Source organism: Pleurodeles waltl, chromosome 2_2 (genome assembly GCF_031143425.1).
Source record: "Pleurodeles waltl isolate 20211129_DDA chromosome 2_2, aPleWal1.hap1.20221129, whole genome shotgun sequence".
Classification (NCBI taxonomy): Eukaryota; Metazoa; Chordata; class Amphibia; order Caudata; family Salamandridae; genus Pleurodeles; species Pleurodeles waltl.
Window position 1 is genome coordinate 471,968,766 of NC_090439.1, and position 24,305 is coordinate 471,993,070.

The following is a 24,305-nucleotide window of genomic DNA, read 5'->3' on the forward strand; positions in this document are numbered from 1 at the left end:
AACAGACCAGATCTGTTAACACAACACAAACAACAGATCAGACATCCAAATCCAGCATCGCTGAATCTAGCAATTTGGCTCCTGAAATCCTAGAATTCAGACACTTGGACCTCACACAAGAATGTATGGAGGTCATAAGACAAGCTAGGAAACCTACCACTAGACACTGCTATGCAAATAAGTGGAAAAGATTTGTTTATTACTGTCATAATAATCAAATTCAACCATTACACGCGTCCGCTACACACATTGTAAGCTACTTACTACACTTACAAAAATCTAAGTTAGCTTTTTCATCCATTAAAATACATCTCACAGCAATTTCAGCTTATCTGCAAATTACACATTCAACTTCACTACTTAGGATCCCAGTCATAAAAGCTTTTATGGAGGGCCTAAAAAGGATCATTCCACTGAGAACACCACCAGTCTCTTCGTGGAACCTCAGTATTGTATTAACAAGACTCATGGGTCCACCATTCGAACCCATGCACTCTTGTGAAATGCAATACTTAACTTGGAAAGTAGCCTTCCTAATAGCTATCACATCACTCAGAAGAGTAAGTGAAATACAAGCCTTTACCATACAGGAACCATTTATACAAATACATAAACATAAAGTGGTTCTACGTACAAATCCCAAATTTTTGCCAAAAGTTATATCACCGTTCCACTTAAACCAAACTGTGGAACTCCCAGTGTTTTTTCCACAACCAGACTCTGTAGCTGAAAGAGCATTACATACATTAGACATTAAAAGAGCTCTAATGTACTACATTGATAGAACCAAACAGTTTCGCAAAACAAAACAATTGTTTGTAGCTTACCAAAAACCTCATACAGGAAATCCAATATCCAAACAAGGCTTTGCCAGATGGATAGTGAAATGTATTCAAACCTGTTATGCTAAAGCTAAAAGAGAACTACCTATTACACCAAAGGCACACTCCACTAGAAAGAAAGGTGCCACAATGGCCTTTCTAGGAAATATACCAATGACAGAAATCTGTAAAGCAGCCACATGGTCTACGCCTCATACATTCACTAAACATTACTGCTTGGATGTGTTAACAACACAACAAGCCACAGTAGGACAAGCAGTACTAAGAACTTTATTTCAAACAACTTCAACTCCTACAGGCTAAACCACCGCTTTTGGGGAGATAACTGCTTACTAGTCTATGCACAGCATGTGTATCTGCAGCTACACATGCCATCGAACGGAAAATGTCACTTACCCAGTGTACATCTTTTCGTGGCATGAGACGCTGCAGATTCACATGCACCCTCCCACCTCCCCGGGAGCCTGTAGCCGGTGTAAGTTGATCAAAGTTAAACTCATACATTTAGTCACATTATGTGAACATACTCACTCCATTGCAGGGGCATTATTACTATATACACAACTCCCACCTCACCCTCTGCGGGGAAAACAATCTAAGATGGAGTCGAGGCCCATGCGCAATGGAGCCGAAATGGGAGGAGTCCCTCGATCTCATGACTCGAAAAGACTTCTTCTAAGAAAAACAACTTGTAACACTCCGAGCCCAACACTAGATGGCGGGATATGAACAGCATGTGAATCTGCAGCGTCTCATGCCACGAACAGATGTACACTGGGTAAGTGACATTTTCCATATATACACACACACCCACACCCACACACACACACACCCACACACACACCCACACTCACACCCACCCACACACACACACCACACACACCACACACACACACCACACACACACACACCCTTTCGTGAGTGTTCTGCCACTGGTCGGTCTGAGTGTCATTTGCACTCTACTTTTATCCATCCCACCATATTACAGGGAGTAATGGTTAATTCCACGTTGGTCATTAGCTACTTTACTTTGTGAATATCGCAGTTTTGAGTGCCCTTCTGTAAGGGCTGGTTGGCCAGTCATTTAGTTTTGTCCCTTTGTAATTATGCTTTCTTTTGTCTTATTGTATTTTTACTTTTAATCGTAAGAGGATACCACTACTCTCCAGTAACTTCTAATGGATAGTTGCTGGCTTCTCATTTTTGCTGCAGTGCACCACATCCCACGTGGCCACTTCCTCTAAACCAGAATCAGAGTATGGAATAATATTGGATATAGTGTATTGTTCTACCATTCCACGATGGCCAGCAAGTTGATCTTAAATGTGGCAGCTATTCTGGAACTTTGAAAATGCAATAGACTGTGTCTAATATGTTTTAAATACCGACATCTGCTGCAATGTTTAGTTTCATTAATACAAGCGTAAAGCCACTGGATTAAGACGGTAGCATGTTTTCTTTTTTCTACATGTAGTCTTTTAATTTTTCTTGCATATGTTGTTTGGGTGTGCGTTATTGCACGTGTATCAAAGGGTGCATGTAAGAATGAGCTAGCAGATGGATGCATGCATGCATAAGTGCAAAGATGAGTGATGGAGTTGCGCGTATGGTGACTTGTTGAGTGCGTTAACGCATCAGATGTAAAAGACACTTGTATAAATAAGTCAGATCTATTGAAATTGCCAATGGCCATCTTAATGAGTAATATGCTTCTCTGTTTGGCCTAATCTAAAACTATTTGAAATGCAACTGTTTGGTGATATGTTTTTAGTTTTTTTTAAAGCAAGTTACTCATTATGATTACCCACACAGGTGTACGAAAGAGAAGCCAGCACCAGGGACCTGATGACATTTATTTGGATGATCTACAGGTTTTGGAGCCTAATGTTGCTGCTCTCTATTTTCCAAAAAGGTAATTTAAAACTGCATTCATGTACAGTTACACCATCACAGTCCCTTGATTTTCAGACATAATTGTATTATAGAGTTAATTTCGGAATTATCAGTGGATTGCATGGGATTGATAGATTCATGCAGTGCGCAGGTGCAGCCGTCTGGTGTCCGATACTATCCAAAGTTCCTCTCTTCACCCAATGCTAGTGATAACTTGGCCATAATATAGTCACAACCTTGGCCAAACTCAAAGTAGTATTAGTTAAGATAGTCCATACCATTTGCCATGGTGTAATCCGAATGTAGCTATAGTTATCATTCGGAATCGTTATATGCCACAAAATACCAAAAATGGTGAAATGTTCGCACTATATAGAGCCCTGAAATGTATGGAGATGATTCTATCCTTAAACACAAGGAAAACCTTGCTAAACACTGTGGTTGTCGTTCTTGTCTTTAGCTTTTTAATTGCTGCAACTTCTTGCCCTCACCAAGTGTGTATTAAACTGCTGCTTTCTCTCTTCTAATGTTTTGTGAGCAGCACTGGATATTATCAAATGTCCATTTATGCAGATTAGAGATCATCCAAGCGAAATAAGAGTACTGGTATTACATGAATTCACTGATTTATCTAAGCCTCTCTCACATAGTGGTGTGTTACAGAAAAATGTTTTATCAATTAGCTGCAATCATTAGAGGAGCAATGTTACACAAACGCTTGGGACCTGTATAATTTTGGATTGGAGTTAGTGTTGGGTATTGGCAGATAATGGTCTTAAAATAATATCCGATTCCATTTAGGTTAAAAACCTGCTTTGCACTTTTGACTCTGTGGTTGCCCCTGATGTTGCTGGTTTTCTGACTGAGGCTTCTTACCCCACATATGAGGTCAAACCTCAAAAAAGAGGTTGGGTAATTTCCCAAAAGAGCCCTCAAAAGTGATAACACCCCTATTCCTTTCAGTATGAGTCAGGGATGTTGCAATGAGCACTCCACAGGCTGATCTGGAGCCACTGTTGTAACATTGACCAAACATGAGAACATGCCCCTCTCACTTACTAGCCTTGCTTGGACTCTGCGCTCGAAGCATTTTGCACCATACCACAAGGATATATGCAAATTTGAGAATGAGTAACACAAACCAAAAATACTTTGTTTATACTTATTTCTCAATTCAGTCTTCAGTAGATGTTTTCACACTCCATGAAATGCAGCCATGGTTAATATTTTCTTTTCACCTGTTAATGCTGGGGTTGCTTTTTCAAGCATTGTTCTACCAACTGTGACATTGAAGTCAAATACTTTAGTGATTTGTATGTCTTTGTTTCTGTCTAAACTCAAGATTAGAGATCACAAGCTGGTTCTCCCTGACCCTTTTTTTTTTTTTCCTCCCTGAGGCTCAAGATTTCCCATAGATATCTTAGTTGGTTTCTAAAAGGTGGATTTTACTGCTTGTTTTTATACATAAGCTTTTCAATTTGAACAGCAGCTTAATTCATGGTTTTCACAGCTTTTCTTTCATCCCTATGTTTGTGTTTGAAGTGAATGTTTTGTAAGGCTTAAGCACAGGACAGCTTTTAGAATAGGTAACTTGCCACGTTAATGTAGACCAATCATGTCTAGTTCTGCCAGTAGTTTACATTTTTTAGGTGTTGGCTTACTTCTGGACCTCTCCTAATGGGGAGACGACAGAGGTCAATTTGCAGAGCTCCATATGAGAAGCAAGTGGGTAAAAAGAAGAAATTTCAGAACACTGACAAAGCTATGGGATTTGGTGTCTTTAATTCAATAAGTCTCTGATTGATTACATCTTTCCAATTCTAAAAAAACAATACAAGGAAAAATGTTGGTGATCGCTACAGAGAAGTCAATATTTAAGGACTAAAATCCTCCCATGGCTAGCAAAGTTGTGCCATCCTACTCTTGTAGACCTTTCCGGCCTGCATTGTTTTTGTTTTCCTCTGTGTTCAGGGATGTGTAAGTTCAATCAGAGTGCACCTTGTTTAACATAAGGATCTGCTGAACAGGATGTACATCTGGCATTACCTACTACACAGAGTTGCTGTCCTGAATAGAAGACTGCATCAAACATTATTTACTCTGGAAACGACGCACGTTTTGTGGCAGACATTTATTATTTTTATAAGGGAGTTACAATAACAGATTGGTTTGTGAGAATGCTGGCTCTCTAAAAGATTTCTGTTAGCAGTGGTAACTTCTAAAAGTATAGGGCCCGAAGGCAAAATTTCGACAGAGGCCTCTAACAGTGTACTTTGGCTCTCCTAAAAGATAACCAGAAACGTTCACCTAGTAGGCACTTCTAGGGAGGAAAACCCTTCCCTGCCCCTTAGTCATCTACCTGTATCCCCCCCACACTAGCACAACATTAGCTTGTTTTTCACTACTACCTGGTAATATTAGTCCAGTCTGCTCTCACAGAACAACAGTTAAACCCTTTTTTCTTTTTTAATGCATTTTTTCCCAAGTTTTTCAAACAGTCAGTTTTACAGGCACCTGTAAGCAGTCGAGGGAATTATTGAGCTAGCATATGCAAGTATATTTGCAGAGCTCACACTAGAGAAAAAGGGTCAGGTGGGGTACGAAGGTAATGCTCGTACTGTGACGTATACATTGACATTTTAACATAATCATCATCAACTAGGATAATATATTATTTACAGCAATGAGAATAGAAGGTGTTACCATATAAACAAGAAGACGTTTTGAATGCATATGAGTAGAGAAGTGCTTACATACAATGCAGCTGGCATCTGACTAGTAACACCCTTCACAGACAACTACTGCCCCACAAACCAAAATTTTGCAAGCTATTCAGAAGCTTGAACTTGTCTGGCCATGTAGTCTTGTAAGGGACCCATAATATCCATAGGCCTGCTGTTCGCTGGCTGTAGTAAGGAAAAACATTCTGCTAATTCATTACACTGTGCTGCATCGCTCACCCAGCCACTGGTCTTAGACAGGGTCCTCTTTGACCAAGCCACGCTGACACGCACTTCGCCAGCAGTTGCAGAAGGGATGTGAGGTGTCTAACTGAAAGTCTAACATCAGCTATATAACCAAATAAGGCAGTCATAGGGGTCATTGTAAGTGGACAACCAACAGAGTCTTCTATATCATACACCTTTTTCCAAAAGAAGGAAATGCGGATGTGAGAAAGCAGCCTCTTTCTAGCATAGTTCCCCCCCCATTTGAGGCCTATTAGTCAATGTGTTTGACTGTGTCACTGGGATCCTGCTAGCCAGGACCCCAGTGCTTATGGTTTGTGGCCTACTTGTCAGTATGTTTCACTGTTTTTGTCAGTATGCTTGACTGTGTCACTGGAGTCCTGCTAACCAGGATACCAGTGCTGATGTTCTTTCTGTTCCCAAATGTGTCTCTATGTACAGATAACCCAGTATTTCACTCCAAATTGGCATACTGGTGCCCCCTTGTAAGTCCCTAGTGTATGGCACATAGGTACCCAGGGCATTGGGGTTCCAGGGGATCCCTATGGGCTGCAGTATTACTTTTGTCACCCATAGGGAGCTCATGTTTAAGAAGATGGCTCTGTATATACTATCTCAAAGTGAGAGATAGTATGCACAGAGTCCAAGGGTTCCCCTTGGAGGTTGATAGTGGCAAAATTAGATAATACTAATGCTCTATTTTGTGCTAGTGTGGTCGAGCAGTAGGCTTATCAGAGGGTAGTGTTAAGCATTTGTTGTACACACACAGGCAATAAGTGAGAACACACACTCAAAGACTTAACTCCAGGCCAATAGGTTTTTATAAGAAAAATATTATTTTCTTAATTTATTTTAGGACCACAAGATTCAGAATTTAGGTACATAATTTGTACGGGTACTTCACACAGATAAGTATGGAACTTTGAATTAAAAGAGTAGTATACACAGTTTGGGCAAAAATGGCAATAAGCTATTTTGAAAGTGGGCACAGTGCAAATATCAACAGTTCCTGGGAGAGGTAAGTAATAGTTAGTTTCTGAGGTAAGTAAAGCACTTACATATTCAATCTCCTGGGCATAGGCAGTCCACCGTTGGGGGTTCAAGGCAACCCCAAAGCCACCGCACCAGCAACACAGGGACATTCAGGTGCAGAGGTCAAATGAAGGTCCAAATAACATAGCGCCTATGGAGAACAGGGGTGCTCAAGCACCTGCGTCCTCGGGGAGCAGACCAGGGGGATTTTGTAGAGCACTGGGGGGTCACAGACAGGCACACAAAATACATCATCAGCGGCTCAGGGGCAGCCGGGTGCAGTGTGTGAAGTAGGTGCCAGGATATGCGTTGAAAGCAATGGAGGGACCCGGGGGTCACTCTGGCAATGCAGGCAGGGTACAGGGGGGCTTTTTGGGCCAACCACTGACTGGGCTAGGATGAGGGCCGCCTGGTGGTCACTCCTGCACTGGTAAGTGGTTCCTCTCGGTCCTGGGGGCTGCGGCCGCAGTGCTTGGTCCAGGCGTCTGGTTCCTTTGTTACCAGGCAGTCGCGGTCAGGGGGAGCCTCTGGATCCCCTCTAAAGGCGACATAGGGGGTCTAGGGAGGTCGACTCAGGGTGTCCACGTCATTGGAGTCACCTGGGAGTCGTCTCTGCGGTGTTGGTTGTCCTGAACTCGAGCCAGGGGCGTCAGGTGCAGAGTGGGAAGACACGGTTCTGGTGGGAAGTTGGGAGTCTCTTTAAAGTTGCTTTCTTTGCTGTTTTTTCTGGACAGAGCTGCTAGGAGGTTCTTGGTCCTTTAGGTGCAGGTCAGTTCTCTGAGTCCTCAGAGGATGCTGGTCCCACTGGATATGTCGCTGTGCAGGTTCTTTGAGTCTGGAGACAAGCCAGTAGGGCCGGGGCCAAGTCAGTTGTTGTCTCCGTCATCTCTGTGGGACTTTCAGGTCAGCAGTCCTTCTTTCTTCAGGTTGCAGGAATCTGATTTCCTGGGTTCAGGGTCACCCCTAAATACTCAATTTAGGGGTGTGCTTAGGTCTGGGGGGCACTACCTAATGGCTACTGCTCTGGAGGGTGGCTACACCCTCTTTGTGCCTCCTCCCTATTCCTATTGGGGGAATCCTACAAAAACAAGATGGAGGATTTATTAAGGTAGGGGTCACCCCAGCTCAGGACACCATAGGGGCTTTCCTGACTGGTGGGTGACTCCTTGTTTTTCTCATGCTCTCCTCCAGACTTGCTGCCAAAAGGTGGGGCTATGTCCGGAGGGGCAGGCATCTCCTCTAGCTGGAGTGCCCTGGGGCATTGTGACACGAAGCCTGAGCCTTGGAGGCTCACTGCTAGGTGTTACAGTTCCTGCAGGGGGGGGTGTGAAGCACCTCCACCCAGTGCAGGCTTTGTTTCTGGCCCAAGAGATCACAAAGGCTCTCACCCCAGGAGGTCAGAAACTCGTCTCAGTGGCAGGCTGGCACAGACCAGTCAGTCCTGCACTGAAGCATTGGGTAAAATACAGGGGGTATCTCTAAGATGCCCTCTGTGTGCATTTGTTTAAGAAATCCAGCACTGGCATCAGTGTGGGTTTATTAATCTGAGAAGTTTGATACCAAACTTCCCAGTGTTCAGTGTAGCCATTATGGAACTTTGGAGTTTGTTTTGACAAACTCCCAAACCATATACTTAATATTGCCACACTGTACTTACAATGTCTATGAATAGACTGAGACACTGTAGGGGCATAGTGCTCATGCAGCTATGCCCTCACCTGTGGAATAGTGCACCCTGCCATAGGGCTTTAAGGCCTGCTAGAGGGGTGACTTACCTATGCCACAGGCAGTATTTTGTGTGCATGGCATCCTAAGGGGGATGCCATTTCGACTTTGCCTTTTTCTCCCCACCAACACACACAATATACAATGGCAGTGTGCATGTGTTAGGTGAGGGGTCCCTTAGGGTGGCACAACACATGCTGCAGCCCTTAGGGACCTTCCCTGGTCACACGGCCCTTGGTACCACTGGTACCTTTTACAAGGGACTTATCTGTGTGCCAATTGTGGAAACAATACTACATTTTTAGTGAACGAACTCTGGTGCTGGGGCCTGGTTATCAGGGTGCCAGCACACTTCTTAGTCAAGTCAGCATCAATATCAAGCAAAAAGTGGGGGGTAACTGCAACAGGGATTCATTTTCCTACATCATGCAACGGCTTCTGCAGGACTGCCATTGCAGCCTGTGTGAAATGGTGTATGCACCATTTCACAGCCATTTACACTGCACCAGGTCACTTATAAGTCACCTGTATGTCAGGCCTTTCAAACCCTGAAGGCTGGGTGCAAATTACCTGTGTGTGAGGGCACCCCTGCACTAGCAGAGGTTCCCCCACGTCGTCCAGGACCATTTTCCCGGCCTTTGTGAGTGCGGGGACACCATTTTACGCGTGGCCTGGACATAGGTCAATACCTGTGTCCAGCTTCACAGTGGTAACCCCGAATATGGCCATGTAAGGTGTCTAACAACTGGGAATTGTACCACAATACTGATTCCAGTATTGGTTGTACAATCCCATGCACTCTGGGGGCTCCACAGTGGACCCACAGTACTGCCATACCAGCCTTCTGAGGTTTTCCAGGCAGCCCCTGCTGCTGCTGCCACCTCACAGACAGGTTTCTGCCCTCCTGTTGTTTGAGCAGCTCAAACCCAAGAAGGCAGAACAATGCATTTCCTTTAGGAGAGATGTGTTACACCCTCTCCCTTTGGAAATAGGTGTTACAGGCATGGGAGGGGTATCCTCCCAGAGCCTTTGGAAATGCTTTCAAGGGCACAGATAGTGGCCTACTTGCATAATCCAGCCTACACCAGTTCAGGGACCCCTAGTCCCTGCTCTGGTGTGAAATGGACAAAGGAAATCACCACCCCTGTGGTGGTGCCCAGAGTTCCTCCAGAGTGTCCCTGGGTTTTGTCATCTTGGATTCCAAGGTGGTGGGGCAGTCTGGGAGCATCTGAGTGGCCAGTGCCATCAGGTGACATTAGAGCCCTCACCTGATAGGTGCTTACCTGGTTAGGTAAGCCTTTCAGGGCTATTTAGGGTCTCTCCTCCGGGTGTTTCTTCAGATGCGGATTGTAAAACTCCAGCAGGAATCCGCAGCATCCTTTACTTCATCTTCTACCGGCGGACCTGCAACTGAGCCCTCCAGGAACTCTATAAACTGCAACAAAGAAGGAAAGACGACTTCTGCAGCATTGTAACTTCAGCTCCTGCCAGCAACTGAAACTGTTTCAAGGTCGTGCATCCTCCGATGACTGCTTATCTTCAGCCTGCACCAGAAGAATGGAATGAATCTCCAGTGGAGTTACGGAGTCACTTCCCTGCTTCAGCAGGCACCTCTCTGCAGTGACCACCGGCGGCGTGGGTCCCTTCTCCAGACAATGAGTGTGAATCCAGCAACACAGGTGGTGGACTACAGTGACGCCGACAGTCCCAAGGTCCAGCTGCCCAACTTTTGTGGAGGTAAGAGCTTGCTTCCCCATGCGAGACAGTACCCTCTGCACCGCGTGACTTTCAGTTGCCAAGGCTTGTGTGCGACCTTCCAAGACGTTCTTCATGCACAGCACAGCTTAGGCCCCCAGCACTCCATCCTGCGACGTACAGCTTCCTGAGTAGTTCCCCAGCGGCGTGGGATCCATTTGCACATTCTTTGTCCCTGTGCTCTGGGACTCATGTGCGCGCTGCCTGGTCTTCTGAGGGCTCTCTGAGTTTCTGAGAGCCCCCTCTGTCTCCCTTTCCTGGGTAGAGGCCACCAGGTCCCCCCTGGTCCCGGGCAGCGCTATCTTCTGCTAACCGCAAGTTTTGCCTGTGCCCAGGCTTGTTGGCGGAATCCAGCGACGCAAACCAGACTGCAATCATCCATCCGGCGTGGGACATCTTCTGCACCAACCAGGAAACCTCATCTGTCTTCTTGGGTGCCTTACTGACTTTGTCTTCTCACCATGGAGGTTCTTTTGAGCCTTCATCCAGGTTAGCAGGGGCTCCTGTTCTCCCTGGACTCTTCAGTGCTTCTTGGACTTGGTCCCCTTTTTCCACAGGTCTTAAGGTCCTGGAATCCATCGTTGGTGTCTGTTTTGGTTCTTGCATAATCTTCTATCATGACTTCTTGTGTGTTTCAGGAAACTTACTGTGATTTACTCCTGTTTTCCTGGGCTCTGGGGTGGGTTCTGGTACATTTTGGTGTTTTCTTACACACCACACTTGCCTAGGTGGGAAACCAACTTTCTCATTCCACTATTTTAGTATATGGTTTGTGTTCCCCCAGGCCCATGGCAACCTATTGTGATTTTCACTATTTGCACTATTTTCTGACTGCGTACTTACCTGTTTTGGGATATTAGTGTATATTTAGTGTGGCTAGTACTTACCTCCTAAGGGAGTATAGTCCCTAAGGTATTTTTTGCATTTGTGTCACCAAAATAAAGTACTTTTATTTTTGTAACACAGTATTTTCCTGTATGTGTGTGAGTACTGTGTGATTACAGTGGTATTGCAAAATCTTTGCATGTCTCCTAGTTCAGCCTTGGCTGCTCAGCTACAGCTACCCCTAGACTGTCTGGCTTCTAGACACTGACTACATTTAACTAATAAGGGATAACTGGACCTGATATAAGGTGTAAGTACATTTGGTACCCCCTACAAACCAGGCCAGCTTCCTACAGGGAACAATTGCCAAACCAGATTAAAGAATCCAGCATTCCTAAAGGCACAGCACTGACATGCATCTGATACTGAGGCAATACATATATTCATCAGAGCTGGAGGAATTTAAAATGGAAAAGATTATGCCTACATGCCTGCCGTTTAGTGAGTTCAATCTAACCTGAGAACAGCAATATTGCTCAGACCTTCCCCCCTCTACTTCATGCCCTAAATCTATTTCCCAGTGGTATTTAGCAAACAGATTAGAAGCAGCTATTATCTCATTGCACGATTTATATAATTTAGAGACCCATTAGCTATTACAGTAAAAAAATAAACATTAGCTTGAGGATTGAAGAGATACATAAGTATACTCCCTTTACAGCCTGCTGGAAATAGATAAATGTATAAATATGCCTCTTTTTGTTTGATCACCCCACTTTTTTGAGCTAGTGCTTCTGGTTTTCTGAGTCTGCGTACTATGACTGCTAACCTGGCTCTGGTGCATGTGCTCTGACTACTAAAATCATGTTGCACTAGTCCTAACTGGCATATCTACCTTACATATGTCTCTACTACATGGTGCCTAGTGTACCCAGTGCTTGTAAGATAAATGTCAGAAGTAGAATGCATCATGTGTTATAACACCACTTAAGTGGAAATGCAAGTGGCAGCAACATGGCTGCGGGGGTTTGAACTGCAAATTCATCCCGTCAATGACAAGCCTAAATCCACGCTTTAAATACTAATAAGTCACACTCAAGCAGGCCTTAAATGTGTTAAAGACTTGGTATATGCTATTTAAAAGCAGGACTTGTTCATATTTTATGTTAAACATGTCCTTACAGTGACAGTGCATACAAGTTATTTTCACTGCAGCAGGTTTGGCTGTTCCATAAGAAAGCACTGGAATAGGTTATGAAAGTTAATAAAGTAATCTCCACCCAGGAACCAGATATAAACTTAATTCTCAGACTTTTTTTTTTTATTATTACAAACCCAATTAAGTTGCTAAATTGGATTCATAAAAATATTTTACAAAAGGTTCTTTTAAAAAGTCACTTTAAATCTGCCAAAAGCCTGTAGAAGCCCCATATGCATGAGCTTCGAACTGCCACCCAGGAGCTGAATAGCACTGTAATGAGGTTTGAACTGGCTCCTAGAACTGACTCAAAGGGCTCGAGTGTGGAAAGGTGACCTGTTTATCTGACAGAATGACTATTTAGGCAGTGGCCAGGAATTTAATTGACTTCAAAGGGTTCTGCCATGTCACAGGTAGATGTAGCTAACACCTGGGCCTGCCACCTCTATTGACCCCCTTGACATCCAGGCATCAATCCCAGTGAGAGAGGAGCCGTCCAAGAGCCAGCTTTGACAGACCACGGGTTGTCATTTCGCTGGACAAATTTCTTGTGTCCTCACAAGGTCTGCTCAAAGGAGAAACATTTTGACCTATTGCTTTTAGGTTGAAAGAAGCACTGCAAGATTGCAGGGCAAACAGGAACTGCTGCAAAATTGGTTAGGGTTACCCCTGTGAACTTTTCCCATGCTAGCCAAGGAGGGGCCAGACGTCCTCCCTTCCCAGTGGTTAGTGCCAGGCATAAATGTGGCACCCTCGGGAACCATTTTCAGAACACTGCTAGACCTGTGGAATACAGGACTGCACTTGCAGCTGAGACCTGTGAATAGAACCCTAAGGACTGGACATGTTCCTTTTTTTGTACCCAGAACAAATAAGCAGAGTCCAAGTGTCAGTTGGCTGACCTCCTGTTAAGGTGCAAGGACAAAAGCTGCAAGAAGCCAACTTTCTTGAAGAGCCCAGCTGACCGGTTTCTACTGGACCTGCCCTGGTCCCTGCATGTGGTTTTCTGTTGGAATGAGTCCTGAGCCTCAAGTCCACTTGATCACTAGAAGAGACCGCACCAACAAACCAGGAGGAGGAATCGCCATCGTCTACAAAACGCACCATCAGAGTCTCCACCAGCTCCCATGACACCATCAACTCCGCCGAGCACCTCCATTTCAAAATCCACGCCAACACTACCCTCAGAGGAACACTGGTCTACAGACCGCCGGGCCCCTGACCTCACTTCTGCGACGACATCGCAGACATCATCAGTGCCCAAGCCCTCACCTCAACTGACAACATCCTCCTCGGCGACCTGAACTTCCACCTAGAAAACAACGATATCAACACCACCAACCTACTCGACAACCTCGGCCTCAAGCAACTTGTCACGTCGCGCACCCACACCGCAGGACACACACTCGACCCCATCTTCTCAGCCAGCAACCACGTCTCCTTCAGCCACACCACCGAACTCCACTGGACCGACCATCGCTGCATCCATTTCTTCTTTCAGAAGCCGGTCACTCACAACCTCACCACTCAACCCCCCGCCCCTATTGTAAGAGAATTTCGACAGAACAGCTGATCTCCACCCTCGCCCAGACACCTCCTCCTAGGACCTGGGACCCCAACTCAGCCGCCACCAACCTGCATCAATGGATAGACAACTGCGCCAACACCCTCGTGCCACTCAAACAACCCTCAGACATCCACCACAGATCCAAGGCCAGCTGGCTCACCCCGACCTACAGGCGTCCCAACGGGAATGCTGAAAAATGGAGAAGATCTGGCGCCTTGTACCTACCAAATCCAAACACATCGCCCTCGAGACTGCCATCCGCACGCATCACCAGCTGATCCGCACCACCAAAAGAACCTACTCCAAAAGCTGCATAGACACCAACGCTCACAACAGCAGAGAGCTCTTCGGCATCATCAGAGAACTCTCCAACCCCAGGCCCTGCTCCTACGACCCCCCGCCGTCACAGGAGCTCTGCACCTCCCTCGCCACTTACTTCCGTCGGAAGATCGAAGACATCCACTACAGCTTCAAACCCCAGACCCACCAGCCAACCACAGACAGCCACAAACCCACCGCACCAAGCAACGTTAACCCTCTATGCGCCTGGACCCATGTCAACAATGAAGACACCATCAACACCATGGCCTCCATCCACTCCGGCTCCCCTTTGGACCCCTGTCCACACCAGATCTTCAACAAAGCCAGCGACATCATCGCCCCCCATCTCCGCGCCATCATCAACAGCTCCTTCGAGACAGCCCCCTTCCCGGAGAGTTGGAAACACGCAGACGTCAATGCCTGTTGAAGAAACCCAAAGCGGACCCAGATGACCCCAAAAACTACCGGCCCATGTCCCTCCTCCCCTTCCCAGCGAAGGTCATTGAGAAAATCGTGAACAGCCAACTATCCCGCTTCCTGGAAGACGGCAAAGCGCTCAATACCTCCCAATCCGGGTTTCGCAAGAACCACAGCACTGAGGCCTCACTCATTGCTGCTACAGATGACATCAGGGCCATGCTCGACAAAGGCGAAACTGCAGCGCTCATCCTCCTGGACCTCTCGGCAGCCTTAGACACCGTTTGTCACCACACCCTTCGAACACGCCTCCACAACGCCAAGTCCTCCAAAACAATCCCCCAGGGATCCTCCCTCAGCCCAACACTCTTCAACGTTAACATGGCTCCTCTCGCCAACATCGCAAGACCCCACCCCATCAACATAGTATCCTATGCAGACGACACCCAGCTAATCATCTCCCTCACGAAAGACCCCACAACAGCAAGAAACAACCTGCGCAATGGCCTACACGCCATCACCAACTGGATGGAATCAGCCGCCTCAAGTTAAATCTTTGGCAGCAACCCCTCCGCTTGGAACGATTCCTGGTGGCCTACCTCCCTAGGAAACACACCCACACCCACCACCCAAGTACGAAACCTGGGAATCATCTTGGACTCAGCATGACTCAGCAGGTCAACGCAGTCTCCTCTTCCTGCTACAACACCCTTCGCATGCTCCGCAAGATTTTCAAGTGGAGTCCCATCTAAACCAGAAAGACTGTCACCCACGCACTGGTCAGCAGCCGACTGGACTACGACAACGCACTCTATGCAGGAAACCCCGGCCAAACTACAAACGAAAATGCAACGTATCCAAAACGCCTCCGCCCGACTCATCCTTGACATCCCACGCCGCGACCACATCTCTGCCTACCTCAGAGACCTACACTGGCTACCCATATCGAAGAGGATTACCTTCAAACTACTCACCCATGCACACAAAGCCCTCCACAACACAGGCCCGGCCTGCCTCAATTACACTCACCTTCCACACTCCCGTCCGCCAGCTCCACTCTGCCAGCCTCACCCTCGCCCCCCGCATTCGCCGCACCACTGCCGGAGGAAAATCCTTCTCTCACCTCGCTGCCAAGACCTGGAACTCTCTACCGCTCCACCTACACCAGACCCAAGACCTCATGACTTTCAGGAAACGCCTCAAAACATGGCTATTCGACCAGTAGCTCCCCCCCCTCCCCAGCGCCTTGAGACCCTAACGGGTGAGTAGCGCGCTTTATAAATTTTGTGATTGATTGATTGAGTCTTGTTCTTGATGTCCTGGAATTCTTGCCTAATGTTAGTGTGTGTCCAAAGGCTTAGAAACATTTTCAAGACTTTTTGCGTGGAGTACTTACAGAAGACTGGGACTAACCTGCCAAGCTGATTCACTGAGAATGTATCATCGATGGGCCTGAGCTAGCTCCCACTACATTTTTCTCTTCAACTGCAATTCCATTTCAGTGGGCACAATGCTAAGCAGCATCTGACTACGTTGAACCCTCTTCGGCTCCAGACGGCATTCTTGCCCCATTGAGAAAATCCAACTTCCAGAAAAGAGTAATTCAGAAGATAAAATTCTTAATGAGGCCCGATGCCAAGCTGCCTCCGATCAAAGTCAACCCTTCCCTCACCCATACTTCAAGCTTTTTCCACCTTCGTTGACAAGCTCCACCAAGAGAGAGCTTGCTCTTTGCCTGTCCATCATCACCAAGCCCATCTTCAAATCCAGCCTAAGGCCTTGCTCTGCTGAGAAATCTACCTTATCAAAATATGTTTAAGTCCATAGGATACTTTTTGACCGAGGCCAACCTGCTGCTTGTATCTGATCTGCACTCCATCAAAACTTACCTGTCCTGGTCTAGCACAACAAGTTGCCTCCGGTTAGTGCTTTGCACTGTTCTGCTCTATTTTTATTCAAAATTTGAAAAGTCCACTTCCCCTTATTGCATTCTTGTTATGTTAGCGGAATTTATTATTCTTAGAATATTCTCTATTTTGATAAATAAGGGTTGGATTTTTGTTGAGTTGCATTTTCGACTTAACTGTGTTTGTAATCCTAAATATTTTGCACATTTTCTTAAGATAAGCCTGTCTCCTCTGTGCTATAGCTTTCAAGAGCTAGAATCAGGTTTAAATCATTGAAAATTTTGCTGGATCTAGCAAGAAAGGTGTCATTATTACTTGTGATGGACTACCATCCACACCAACTAATAGTCCACTTTCTCACAACGAAGGCATCTGAGGGGTTAGTAACAGCCCTTGATTTATAAACCTTCAGGGTCATGAATTGGCTGTCTCAGAATAGAGGACCTATTTCTATTATATCCCATCTTAAAAAGAGAGAATGATACTACTTGTTCATGTCTGGATGGAATCAATGGGCTCTGGGTTAAGAGCAAGACATGTAATGCAAGAAATTTAGTCCAGCACCCTTGGCCAACCACCACCATGCCAAGTAATTGCATTGCACAGTATGAATATTTGTGGACAGCAAATGCAGTTTGATAGGTAGTATAGTTTGTAGTGACCCATTTTTCTTGGCCTCCCTCTGTTACTAAATGAGGTAGAATCCAGTCTGGAGCGTGCCAAAACATACCAAAAAGGGTCGGGCAACACAGTGGTCTCCATTGAAATTGGGCAAGCAGAAACCTCTCTTCACCCATGCCAGAATAAGTACCTCCCAACAAACGTGGGCCTGTTTACTAGTCCAGTAAGAAGAGCCTGAAGGGAAACCAAAAACTAGCATGAAAGGGGACTGGTATGTTTATCAACTGGTATAGGAGTTTGCGTCATACTATCATTTGTATGTTTGCAATCTGCCCTGCTTTTGAGACAGTAGCCTGATCCGTTTGTCTATAAGTTATTTATCTATTACCGGGCCATAGTTATGACAGTTCAAACCCTCTTGGTCCTGACAAGCCATTGTCCCCAGATATTTAACAGAGGAGAGGGACATAATTTCAGTGGCTACTGGGTCACTGGCTTATCAGTGCATGAGGTGAGGGGAAATAGCTATGTTTTGCCCAATAAATAAGGAGTCAAGAATATCTTCCACACATAATGATTCCCCCCCACACCCTCCACCATCAGCAGGGGTAAGCTATGAACCCCTTTTGCTCCAAAACAGCTCTTAGGAGTGGTGACTTCAGGGGATCGAAGGCTGTCTGAGCATCCAAAAAAAGTTGAGATGGCTTCGACCTCCAGATAAAGTTGCTTCAGCATAGCAAAAATTGTACACAAATTATGGAGCATGGCCTGCCCTGGTATCAGTTTTCATTGTTCAGCAATACCCAACCTGTCCATGTAAGAGGTCAATCTAAGAGCAGTCATTGTTTCCTAAATCTTATTATGCATATTTAACAGTGACAAGGGGTGAAGAAATTGGCATGTCATGTCATCTTTACCTGGCTTAAGGAAAACACTAATAATTGCTTCCCCGGAGTAAGAAAGCAGGTATGATAAATTATGTGCTTCATTATAGACATTTAAGAGATGGGGAGTAGCAAAAGTATCCTTGTATGAAGTATAAATCTTGGTGGGGCTCCACCCCCCCCTACAGAAAACTATTGCCTTAAGAATTGAATTGCTGTTAATAGGAGCAAGCAAGTTCACTTATCCAAGCATCTAGTCAGGCCAGAGCCATTTCACCTAGAAATGCCACTATAAATTTTGGACTGGGTAGAGCAGTGGGAGGTATATAGTTTGGCATAGTACGAAGCAGAAGGATGTCACAGTTGGAGACAGGGCTTACTGGATTTCAGTAATTGTGTTAGGGTCCGACAGGTGCTCTCTCCCTCCCCTAACCATGGACCTGCTCATATTTACAAAGGAATTTCACGTGTCTCAATCCAGTCCCTGTGTTTTAGCAATAATGTATTGAATTTGCCCAGCTTATGTCAGCGAGTGTAGTTTATTAAAAGAAGTGAGTAGTTCTTCCCTCTTCTGGAGCTGTGTCCAAATAACCTTCAGCACTCTGTAGCGTTTAGTAATAGCCATCCCACGGACATTCACCTTTAAGGCTTACCAGACAGTACAAGGCAGTCGAGTCCAAACTGTTACTTAAAAGTTGAGCATTTCTCATTTTAGTGAAGTATTGAAGCACGAGTTTACCTTTTTTGTCCTTCTCCCTCGGTAGTATTGATAATGAATGTGTCTGAACGAGTATCGTGAGGCAAATCCGGGCCACACTAACAGTGAACTGCAGTTAAGATAAATTTGCATATTATCTTGAGTTGCAGTGATCGATCAGCCTGCGAAGTGGCTTGGGCCCTAGGCTAGCATAACCATACTTGATTTCATTGGGATAAAGAACAAATCCATTACTGCCTTTCTTTCTTAGATAACCTGGCCGCCCATTTTTAGGTTGAGCCTAGGCAGGCACCGTGCATGCGTTGTCTGCAAGACCTGTTGTATTTCCTCTGTGGGCTTTTGGCATACCAATCGATTGCCATTTGTTCTTTGTTGTGCCATTCTGAAATGCTAGATTTTATTGGTGCATTGGTTCTGATTCCTCCCGCCTTTGGGTTCTTGGTTCATGCCCAGGTGATATCACTTATTGTTCCTTTGCATTGTCCATCCCAACAGGTCCACAGTTCCTCCTAGTCGGCCTTCGCAACGCATGGTTATCAGATGGCTCCACAGTTTTTCACGTCACTTACTCTCCCTGCGTTGTCCCCCTCACTCCTCCCACAACACTGCTTGCCCGCCCCACCACCACCCACTTATTGGCCACAGCTCTGCTGTTGGCGAACTACCTGAACCAAGTATGCCTCTGTAAATGCCACTGCTCTTTGACCTTGCATGCATCTGTCGACCACATCCATTCCAGGTTCACACTCCTCCCCTAAAATCACTGCTCTGCTTTCTTCTCCAGTTGACCATTCCTAGCTTCTGCTTGTTGTAAGAACTAAACAAGCCACAGTAGTCTCCAAGTCAAATTCTGCTCGACCAAAGCCTAGAAGGCTGCAAGGAGGGTCAAGACTTAGAAGGATGCATAATAATCATAAGAATGCATTTGTATAATGAAGCTGGGGAGCGTAGGAAATAATTTCCACAGCAAAAAAAACAACAAAAAAAACAGATTTAATGCAAAGAATGCTCTCTCTTGATAATTGAACCTCACAACTGTGTTTTGAAAGGTGGGGGGAGGGTGCATTTATTTTGATTATTATTCTTGCTCGCTCAGAACTGATTCCACGCTTGTGGCCTGTTGGATTGCTCAAACGATGTGTCTAATTGTTAACCTGGGTAAATGATATTCTGTTTGCCTTGAAAAGAGGAAAGGGATGAGTCTGCTTTTCTGTTAACCGAACCGGTAGCCTTTAGTTTGAAAACGTGTCTGAGCTAGGCTATAAACCTTCTGAGCTATCTAACTAGCTGCACTTCTATTTTTCATCTACAGTAAGGAGGGTTGGCACGCCATTTACGTTAAACATATTTGTCTCAACTATGGATAGATATTAGGGGCCGCTGAACTTTTGCCGCAGGAATAGTCACATTTTGTTGTGACAGATCCAGCCCATAAGTGAATTGAAAGGATTATAGCAGCTTGTGGCTCTCAAAGGTTGACAGGTTATGTGAAGTCTTCGCTTGTACTGTGCATCTGAATCTGCTTCAGCCCTGTGTGGCATAAAATACAAGCAAGCTATGTAGCAAACTCTGCCACGGGTCTACCAGGATTTCACAGGCAGCGATCAAACACAGTCTCTGTCCTGTCCTCACTGGCAGAGCTGTAGCCATCACTGGTGTAACAGGTGCAGTAACACTGAAGACCAGAAGCATGAGGGACCTGCTGCAGGCCATGTGTGGTTGTCCTTCACTTCACATCTGGCGGCAGAGGGCTTGCATTGGAGCCCCGTACCTCTACTACAGCAGTGCTGATCAGGCACACCAGTGCAGACCACAGGGTAAGCCTCAGTCCTGCTGCCATTTCAGAGCAGAGTTGGTACCCAAATGACTCTTGCCTGCCTTACCGTGTATCCCAACACTCTTTTGTCGTGACACTCTTCCAAACTCTATCAGCCTTTTGAGAGGCGAGCCTAACATAAGAGTAACTCAGTTCCAACCTTAGCTGTTTTTGAATGGAAAGGCCAGGCTTTTCCGAATTCCTAATACCTTCTGAGAGTGGATCCTGGAATGTGACCTCATCTGCCATTGGAAGACCCTTGGGAGGCATGCGCATCTGGGGGAGTCTTCCTGTTTTCCTAAAGGCCAGTCTGCCGTTATTGCCAGTCATACAATAGGGTTGTATCTTTTTTGTCTAGTTTGTACTAATAAACTGTATCACCAGTTATTTTAGCCCATCTGTTTTATTATTTTCAATCTTAAATACATTTTTAAGACTTCTCATTTGTACCTCAGTTGTCCCCTTTATCCTTTGTGGAATTTTATTATTGTCTACATCTTTACTTCCTTTTTCTCTTTTTTTTTTTCCCTTTCACTTTCCTTTTTCGATCGAGCCTACGCAGCGCTCATGCGCTGTCGGCAAGACATGCAGTATTCTGTCTATGGACTTTAACCACACCCACTATTGCCATTCGTTCTTTGATGTGCATGTCTTAAATCCTTCCTTTTTATTTGTGCATTTTTCTTAATTTCCCTCTTTTGTGTGTTTAGTTCCTTCCGAGGCAATTTCACTGAGTGAAATGCATATTCACGCTTCCTCCTGTTAGTATGTGATGGCCTTTCCTCCCTCCTCCTGTCTGGACACTGCCGCCTTGGTGTTCATTTGGTTGTGCATAGCAATGTGTTCACATTACAAGGTGTTTGGAAAGGCACTGAAGGTTTCAGGTTGTTTGTTCTTGTGCCACTGCTTGGGTATATTTAATTTATTTTTCCCAAGACACTTTTTTCTCCACTGCTGTTTAGAAATAATTGTGTCTGTGTGCGTGTTTTTGGCCTTCCAGCAGACACACACTCATCCACTTTCAGTCTTCCTCATTCTAATGTTCTCTAAACAGTGCTGCAGTTGATTCTTTTGTCCCAGTGCTAAGTCCTCATTCTTAATCCTACTTGCTGCTTCTCTTGTCCCGTTGGTAATTCCTCATTCTAAGTCCTCTAGACAGTGCTGCAGCTGCTTCTCTGGTCCCTGTGGTAATTCCTAATTCTTGGTCCTGTAGAGAATGCTGCAGCTGCTTCTGTGACCCTAGTGGTAATTCCTCATTCTCTATCCTCCAGACAGTGCTGCAGTTGCTTCTCTGGTCCCAGTGGCAACTCCTCTGGTCCCGTCGGTAATTTCTCATTCTAAAGTCCTCTAGGCCAGAGATTCCAAACTTGTGGTCCGGGGTCTCCTGGGGATCTGAAAAGCCTCCTTAGGGAGGCTGTGGCTGCTTAGAAAATTAAATATTAACAGGTTAGGTCCCCATCTTTCAGTAATGACCCACTGGGCGGTCCCTGGATTCCAATAATGATTCAGTGGGGGGGGTCCCTGGGTTCCAGTATTGATAAGGTGGGGGTCCACAGAAGTCAAAAGGTTAGGAACCACTGCTCTAGACGGAGCTGCTGCCTGCTTCGCTGGTCCCAGTGATAATTTGTCATTCTTAGTTCTGTAGGCAATGTTGCACCGGCTTCTCTGGTCCTAATGGTAATTCCTCTTTCTAAGTCCTCTGGACAGTGCTGCAGGTGCTTTTCTGGTCCCAGTCATAACTCCTTATTCTTAGTCCTCTAGGAAGTGCTGCTAGCTGCTTCGCTGGTCCCTTCCGTTATTCCTCATTCTAAGTCCTCTAGACAGTGCTGCTAGTTGCTTCCCTGGTGCCTTCGATATTCCTCAGTCTAATTCCGCCAGACAGTGTGCTAACTGCTTCTTTGATCCCGTCAGTAACTCGCACATTCTAAGTTCTCTAGGCAGTTCTGCAGCTGTGTCTCTGTTCACGTGGTAGTTCCTCATTCCTAGTCCTTTAGGCAGTGGTCCCAGTGGTAAATCCTCATTCTTATTCCTCTAGACAGTGCTGCTTGCTTCTTCTCTGGTCTTGTTAGTAATTCCTAATTCTAAATCCTCTAGACAATGCTGCAATCTGCTTCTCTGGTCCTGTTTGGTAATTCCTCATTCAGAGACCTCTAGGCAGTGCTACTAACTGCTTCTCTGGTGCGAGTGGTAATTTAACATTCTTATCCATCTAGACAGTGCTGCAGCTACTTCTCTGGTGCCGTCAGTAACTCCTCCATTCAAAATCCTCTATGCAGTGCTACAGCCGTGTCTCTGTTCCCAGTGAAAATTTCTCATTCTTAGTCCCCAAGACAGTGCTGCTAGCAGCTCCTCTGGTCCTAGTGTTAATTCCTCATTCTTAGTCCTGTAGACAATGCTGCACCTGCTTCTTAGGTCCCAGTGGTAGTTCCTCATTCTAAGTCCTCTAGACAGTGCTGCAGTTGTTGCTCTGTTACCAGTGGTAATTCCTCAATCTTAGTTCTCTAGGATGTGCTGCTAGCTGTTTCTCTGGTCCCGTCCGTTATTCATTATTTTAGGTCCTCTATACAGTGCTGCAGCTGCTTCTCTAGTCCCGTCGGTAACTTCTCCATCCTAAATTTTCTAGGCAGTGCTGCAGCTGTGTCTGTTCATACATCCACTACACTCCTGACCAAAACACATAGGTAAAAGGCATTGTAATTTACAATGCCAGGAGATGAGCTCTAGCTATCACAAATATGAGACCAATTGCACTGCAAATCCTCATTATGGTCTTGCTTGACAGCACAACTGCTGCCAGACAATTATGTGAGCATCACTAGAAAGGGGCTGTGGCTCCGCCCATCTGTTGCGAGTCAGGAGTATGTGTTTTGATTGGGCAGCGTTTGTGTTCTTTCAGAAAAACAGTGCTTGCCCTCCACACAATTATGGTAATTTTGTTTATTTATCGAGCTGACTGGGCTTGAATTTTCAGGGGCACACATATGACACCATTAATGTGTCTTAGATAACTAGATAATGTATGGTGTTTTTTCTGATGATAGCACAGATTTGAGAACGACACTCATTAACCTACATTGATGTTTAGTTCTGGCTTGACAGCATATCTGCCTCCTGACCTTTTAAGCTACACCAATATTATTCTGCAGTTTTTGGCTTCCACCAAAATAAATGTCCCTTCCCTTGCTATTTACTGGTAGTGCTTTACATTACCATACAACATTCCTTTGAAGCCCGACCTCTTGGCATTGCCAATGCTTGTTCCATTTGTTAAGATTAAAAATACTTGCATGTCTTTGGCCTGTGGAATCCAGATTTTAAGTAACGAGTTCTAGATCACCTAGTTCTGTCAATATTTGCAGGAAACCTTTCTTGAGCAGATGAAGCTGGTAGCACACATTTTGTTATACTAAATGTGATTCAGTTCAAAGGTATTAGCCATTTTTGCTTCTGATCATTATTCTCTTTTGTGCACCATAAAGTGATATTCTGCATTACCTCCCTGTTTTGTGTTTGATGCCAAGTTATTCATTGGAACCCAGGCATAACATTTTTGTGTGCCTAGCTAATTTTCATGAGCTAGATGTTGATATGGATGATTTCAAGTATTATGTTATTAGCTTAAGTTAGAGAAGACAGCTAAGCCTCTTTTTTTTTTAAATTAGGGTACTGACTGTCTTATTGCAGTGTCTTAATTTTTGCAAAGCTGTAGCCTGTTTTCTCTTAGCACTCCGTCATCTTGCAAGAAAATTAATTCTAAACTTGGTACTTGATTTGATAAAGCTTTGAAACCCCTTTTGATCATTGAGTAATGTGCCTAT

General features: G+C 45.3%; 1 protein-coding gene across 2 annotated transcripts in view; it reads left to right on the forward strand.

The window, feature by feature from the left end:
• The window catches only part of LPIN2 (lipin 2), a 599,770-nt gene that overhangs the window by 274,393 nt on the left and 301,072 nt on the right, over positions 1-24,305 (forward strand). For both annotated transcript variants that reach the window (XM_069219965.1, XM_069219964.1), the window contains exon 8: positions 2,655-2,754. In XM_069219965.1, the coding sequence (XP_069076066.1) occupies positions 2,655-2,754 (100 nt within the window). The remainder of the gene's footprint in view (positions 1-2,654; positions 2,755-24,305) is intronic.